At 38.6% G+C, this 6,765-nt stretch overlaps 1 protein-coding gene across 1 annotated transcript in view; it reads left to right on the top strand.

Annotated features, from left to right (window-relative positions):
• The window catches only part of ASB15 (ankyrin repeat and SOCS box containing 15), a 37,448-nt gene extending 30,683 nt beyond the window's left edge, over positions 1 to 6,765 (top strand). The window contains exons 10-11 of the mRNA XM_015561760.1: positions 1,057 to 1,210; positions 6,402 to 6,765. Of these exons, the coding sequence (XP_015417246.1) occupies positions 1,057 to 1,210; positions 6,402 to 6,577 (330 nt within the window). The 3' untranslated portion in view covers positions 6,578 to 6,765. The remainder of the gene's footprint in view (positions 1 to 1,056; positions 1,211 to 6,401) is intronic.

Genomic DNA, 6,765 nt, shown 5'->3' with positions numbered 1-6,765 from the left:
CAGAGGGGAAGGGAGAGGGAGAGAGAGATAGAAACATCAATGGTGAGAGAGAATCATTGATCGGCTGCCCCCTGCACACCTCACACTGGGGATCGAGCCCGAAACTCAGGCATATGCCCTGACGGGGACTTGAACTGTGACCTCCTGGTTCATAGGTCGATGCTCAACCGCTGAGCCATGCCAGTTAGGCTCATTTCTTGTTACATCTCCAAATTAGCCTAACTTTGGCTCGTTGGGAGATGTAACAAGAAAAGAAAAATCAACTCTAACTTTGATATTTTTCTCACTCTTGAACTTTTGTTAGCAATAATATCCACACTAATAAAAGACAAAGATGCTAATTGACCATACCTTCACTACGCCCACCAAACAATCAGAAGAGTATGCAAATTAACCCATTAAATTTGCATACTGCAGGTGACCCAGTGAGGGAGCAAAGCAACGGAGAAGGGAGAGAGCCGAGGCAGCAGAGAAGGGAGGGAGCCGAGGGTGAAGCAGCTAAGGGAGGGAGCGAGGCAGCGGAGAAAGGAGCAAAGCCTGCCTCGGTGGGCTTCGCTCCCTTCTCTGCTCCCCTCCAGTCTCAGGAAGCCCTATTCTTGCAGGAATAGGCCCGAGGAAGCCCTATTCTTGCAGGAATCTTCCTACAACGGACCTCTAGTGGGGATATAAGAGTAAAACTAGCCACCAGAGAGGGTGTTTATTTTTCTTGAATTGAAACTGAATGTAGAAGAATGGGAAAATGTATTCAGTTAATAACTTATGCTTATTCAGTGGGATATTGGGACTAAAACCATGGAAGGAAGAATCCTGGAAAGAAGCATGATTGTTCCATGTTATGCTGGCTACTTCACATCAGAGCCAGGCATATAACTCCAGGACCCATTGTTTCACAGAAACAAGTGAACAATTTGTTTTTCTTTCTTGTTCATTACAAGGAGGTGCCTTTTATTTCCTGTAAAAAGACAAAGATAGTGGTAATTTTCATAACAAAATTGAGTGCTTACGTATATGGTATATTAAAAGTACTACTAAGTTAAATTTTATCAATTCTCTCAGTTCTGTGAGTTTATTACAGTTCCTTGGATGAAACACTTGGTAGGAAGCGTTATTCGTGTATTAATAGATTACATGGATTATATCCCTCTGTGTGATAAACTGAAGTCTGCCCTGGAAGTACAGAGAGAATGGCCAGAAATCCGTCAAATACTAGGTAAAAACAAGTTTTGCCCTCAAAACTTTTTATGAAAAATGTCTATAGGGGAAATTTCTCAATGTTATCTTTGATACTTTTTTCAGTGCTACTTTATTTTCACTGTTTTTGAAAGTCACCCTTACTACTTCCTCTGATTTAAGGTACTAATATTGTTTTGCTTTTCTTAATACTTTCTAACTCTTTGATTGTATAATAGGTAATATTATAAGTATATTAACATCCTAAATAGAACTCACTTTTTAAAGTTAACTTCTAGACTATCATAAAGTATGTAGACTGTAATCTCCATATGGGCAGGAATCTGTTTTGTTTATTTTTATATTCTCAAGGCTTAGCATAATTCCTAGTAAGTGCTAAATAGTCAATGAATACTGAGTAACTGAATGAACGGTGTGCATTAGAATTATCCTTTTTGATACGCTCTCTCTCTGGTCTTTATTGACACATTCCTACCATCAAATGTTTTTATTTTAGACAGGCTACTTTGCGTTCTCGAGGTTAAAGTTTAGTTATAAATGTGAATTACATTACAAATGTTTCAATAAAATGGCATTTAAAGCTAATTCAAATACATATAGAACCTAGAAAAAATAACAAATTGGAGAGGTTTTCTCTTTCAAAATATGATTTGGAAAAATGAACTCCCAAAGCTACTTGGACATCAGTTGCATGGAGCCTAAAGAAGCATCATAGAACTTTACGTCACGTGCATATAATCTGGCACTCTTAATAAACCCAAATCATCCATGAATGGATTAACAAAACCTCAACAACTAATTCTTTAGGATCAGGCAAATTTTAGGTAGATTATATTTTTCAGTCAATAAGATAAAACTTAAATGTTGAGCTGATTTACATATCAAATTTGTTAGGTATAAAGTTCTATAAAAAGAAATATGCGTGATAAAGTAGTTTTCATTTAAACAGTTAGTTTCAATCAGAGTCTCACACATGAAATGAATTCACCTGAGTTTTTTGAGGGAAGGATGGAGACTTTGGCTAGAAAGATTGATAGTTCAAATGCAGATTTGGAGGTAAGCTTGGATTTTCTCAAATGACTTGCCCTTGAATGAGTTCTACAATAGAAGAGACTTTGTGGGAACTAAAATTGGAATCTTAGAGCATTGATGAGTAATGCAGTATGTGAGCCTAGAAATTGACCTCTGGGGATAGATGGACCTAGGATGGCATAAAATTCTGGCCTTATCCAGGAGCAGGATTGCTGAGTTGTATGTCATTCAGGGCTGATATTTTCATGGAAACAAACAATTTGTCGTACCATTCCTTTTTCATTGAAGAGAGGGGAATTTTTTATTTTCTGAAAAAAAAAAACACCAAAATAGCATACTAGCCATGTGATTTTGAGAAAGTTACCTACCCTTTTTAGGCCAAGGTTTTCCCACTGCAAAATGGGGCTAGGATAGTAGCTACCTCATAAGGTTGTTGTGGGAACTTAAAGAGATGATGCATGGCCTGGCTGGTATGGCTCTGTGGTTGAATGTTGACCTCTGAACCAGGAGGTCACAGTTCGATTCCCAGTCAGGGCCCATGCCCAGGTTGCAGGCTCAGTCCCCAGTATGGGGTGTGCAGGAAGCAGCCGATCGATGATTCTTTCTCATCATTCACATTTCTATCTCTCTCTCCCTCTCCCTTCTTCTTTGAAATCAATAAAAATATTTTTTAAAAAATAAATAAAGAGATGATGCATGTAAGGTGCTTAGCATACTAAGTAGAACATTAAAACACAATAAATTTAGCTATTTTATAAACTACAATATTAGTGTTTTTATATTATTTTTGTTATACATAAGTCTATGTGAAGTATGAAATGCACATGCAAAGTATGTCACGAAATCCTCACAACTTGTAGAGCTGTGTGCTGTCATGCTGATTTTCATCAATAAAACACTGAGGCTAAAGGGGATTATATAACAGTCTGGACCCTGTGAATTCAGGAAACTGGGCTGACAGTCCAGCCTTTCTGAACTGGGCCCACAATGGGATAACCACGAAATCAAGCAGGATGGAGATAAGAGAGGTCCACATGAGTGGGGTGCAAGCAAAACCGGGAAACCTCAGAGAGCAGGACACTGGCCGCATTGAGGATCATTGCAAGAAGGCGACAGAGTAGGAAGCTCCGTTAACTTCAAAGAGCTATCTGGAGCCTAGCTTCCTTCCAGAAATTCGGGAAAACTAAATTCCCATAAAAAATGAGCAACAGAAAAGTATCACAGTCAAACCTCATATAAATTTATTATAAGAAAAATATAAATAGACATGTCAAATTTTCAAAAATATTGTCAATTGTCAATACTATAGTGCAGGGCAAGCATGTCAAACTCGTGGCCCGCGGGCCACATGTGACCCACAATGAATATTTTTGCAGCTTAGCCAATATAACGGTATGTAAGAAATGTTTTAATAAAAATTTCATCACTTAATTTTTACAATATCCTGTTATACATAATTAATAACAAACTACAACAGTCACTAATGTCTGATTACTATAATCATGTTGCATTCCTTTCCTTTACGTGCCTTACACACAGGCACACCATTTCTCTCCACTAGTAATTTTGGTGTGTGCAACAGGAAATATTTTGCTTTTGGAGAACAAGGAAAATGGGTTTATTTGCATTATGCTTATTAATTTGTGCAGTTATTCAGTGTCTGATAAGTTAATGTTCAAGAAAACATTAATTTTTATTAAAATGTTCTATTATTTTATATTAACAATCACTCATTTATTTCAGCCCTTTGTATTCAGCATGTCTCTATTGAAATAAATATACATTTCTATGAAAATTGAAGCTTTTGTTTTGTTGTGGCCCACATAAACTTAAACCTTGTTTATTTGGCCCTTGTTAGCCTTTGAGTTTGACATGCTTGGTGTAGGCTAAACACACTGAGATGATGAAGAGCTACAAGAAGTGATTCCTGTACAAGTCAGAATAGTAGTTTCTTAGAGGGGAGGAATAAATGAAGCTTGGGGTGGACTTTGGAAGGAATTCTGGGGTGGCTAGAGAAGTTCCTCTATTATAACCTGGGAGGTAAAGATGTTGACCTAGCCGAAACCGGTTTGGCTCAGTGGATAGAGTGTTGGCCTGTGGACTGAAGGGTCCCAGGTTCGATTCCGGTCAAGGGCATGTACCTGGGTTGCGGGCACATCCCCAGTAGGAGATGTGCAAGAGGCAGCTGATCGATGTTTCTCTCTCATCGATGTTTCTGACTCTCTATCTCTCTCCCTCCCTCTCTGTAAAAAATCAATAAAATATATTAAAAATAAAAAAGATGTTGACCTAATAATCCTATATAATAAAAGGCTAATATGCAAATTGACCAAACAGCAGAACAACCGGTCACTATGACTCGCATTGACCACCAGGGGCAGACACTCGATGCAGGAGCTGCCCCCTAGTAATCAGTGCTCCTCCACAAAGGGAGCGCTGCTCAGCCAGAAGTCGGGCTCATGGCTGGCGAGCGCAGCAGTGATGGCAGGAGCTCTCCCCACTCCACAGCAGCGCTAAGGATGTCCAACTGACAGCTTAGACCTGCTCCCTAAGCCAGCAGTCGGACATCACCCAAGGGTTCCTGGGCTGCAAGAGGGTGCAGGCCGGGCTGAGGGGAACACCCCACCCCCCCAAGTGCACAAATTATGTGCACTGGGCCTCTAGTCACTTATAATAACTTAAGAAGCTATCCATTTGTTCAGTTGCTTTACCTATATTTTATTTTACAATAAAAAGGTTAAAAGATTTTGGAGATCATAAGGGCAAAAATCCTAAAGTTTAGCAAATTAATTTTCCAAAGTTTTAGACATAGACAACAACAAAGCAAGGATTTGAACCCTTGCGTGTCTCATTTCAAAACATAGGCTCTTTCTCCAACACCAATGCGCTTCCTGCCATAGAATATTTTGCTTCTAATTGGTAATTAATTTTCCATGTGTTTATACTGAAAAAGAATGACCGATTCTTGTGACGTCGGAAAGGCAATCCAAATATAAAGCAGAGGAATGTTTTTGTTTGTTGCAGTCATAAATTATTGCAACCAGAATGTAAGTCAGTTGATTGCTATAAGTATGGACAGCCACTGGATGTCAGCATTTCTCCAGGTATACAGAGGCAGTATGTGTGTTAGGGAAGAAAATTAAATGATAAAAAAAAAAATTAAAAAAAGATGGGTTTATTCTGCCTATTTTGGTAACAATTATTTTGCCTCAATAGTTTTTGAAAAACATTGCTTTCATTTTTAAAAAAAGAAATAATTTGCATGTTTAGCATCTCAAGTGTAATAGAAATGTGATGTCTTTTATTTTTGAATTGAGTGATAGTTCACATTAATGAATGGCTACAGAATATTTCCTTTCCTGTTGCGCACACCAAGTACTTTTCTAATACTTTACATGGATTAATTTGTTTGATCTTCAAATGACCCTAAGTGGTAGGTCCCATTCTTACCCACATTTCACAGATGGGAATACTGAGTTCACAGAGGTCAAGTAACTCGCCTAAGGTCACACAGATACTAGGTGGCAGGGCCCCAGCATTTTCATCCAAGCTGATCGAACCCAGGGCCTACGGCTGAGCCCTTGTGCGATGCTGCCCTTCACTAGCTCACATTGCCAGGATACTGTATCAGTGCTGCCATTGCCATCGAGATAAAGGAAGAGTTGAAAATAAAGACTAACTCTGATATTTAACCTTAGCAGATTTTTAAATATAAAATGGTTAGGTGTCAGACACGGGAACAAACCTAAGAACCATGCACATACGGAATCATTTGTATCAGATATTTCCTAGATAGTTATTCATCAGAAAGATTGGTAGGAGAGAGAGAAAGTAAAGAAATATGTATCTGTAACACTCAATTCTAAGGAGTAAGTCGGAGGAGGTGCGAGCAGTTGCTCGCTTAAGTGAAGTCCATTCATTCATTTAACATCCCCGGGTTGAACACCCACTATGAGTGAGGCTGTCTTCCTGACCCAGACAGACTGCATGCCGACCTTCCTGGAGCTTACATCGCAGAGGAATGGTCTGGAAGGTCTAATTAAAAGTGAATTTCCCTTAAAGTCATAGTTGCTAACATGTGCCTACCTATTGGTGTTAGTCTAAAACAGCCTGTATCTTCCAGATCAATGCACTAATACCGGTTTTTATTTTTTACTTGTTTCCCCCATTCATTTTAGAGAATCCTTGCTCATTAAAGCATTTGTGTCGGTTAAAAATCCGAAGAATTATGGGACTCCAGCGACTCTGCCAGCCCGCCTCCATAGAGAAGCTTCCTCTGCCACCAACCATTCAAAGATACATATTATTTAAAGAGTATGATCTCTACGGACAAGAGCTAAAGCTGCCATTTTAGAATGTGATTTTTAAAAATATTTCTTGGAATCATTTTACCTCCTTAACTGTGTTTAAGTCCATTGACAATTTTATAACAGGATCCTGTGTTCTTACGAGAACACCACATTTCACATCTTTAAAGACCTTAACATTGTGATTTTTTAAAATTTTAAGTATAGTTGATATACAATATGATATTGGTTATAT

The sequence above is a fragment of the Myotis davidii genome, unplaced genomic scaffold, assembly GCF_000327345.1.
Source record: "Myotis davidii unplaced genomic scaffold, ASM32734v1 scaffold997, whole genome shotgun sequence".
In the NCBI taxonomy this organism is placed as follows: domain Eukaryota; kingdom Metazoa; phylum Chordata; class Mammalia; order Chiroptera; family Vespertilionidae; genus Myotis; species Myotis davidii.
Note: the sequence above shows the minus strand (reverse complement) of the source record. Positions and strands in the feature narration are given on the sequence as shown.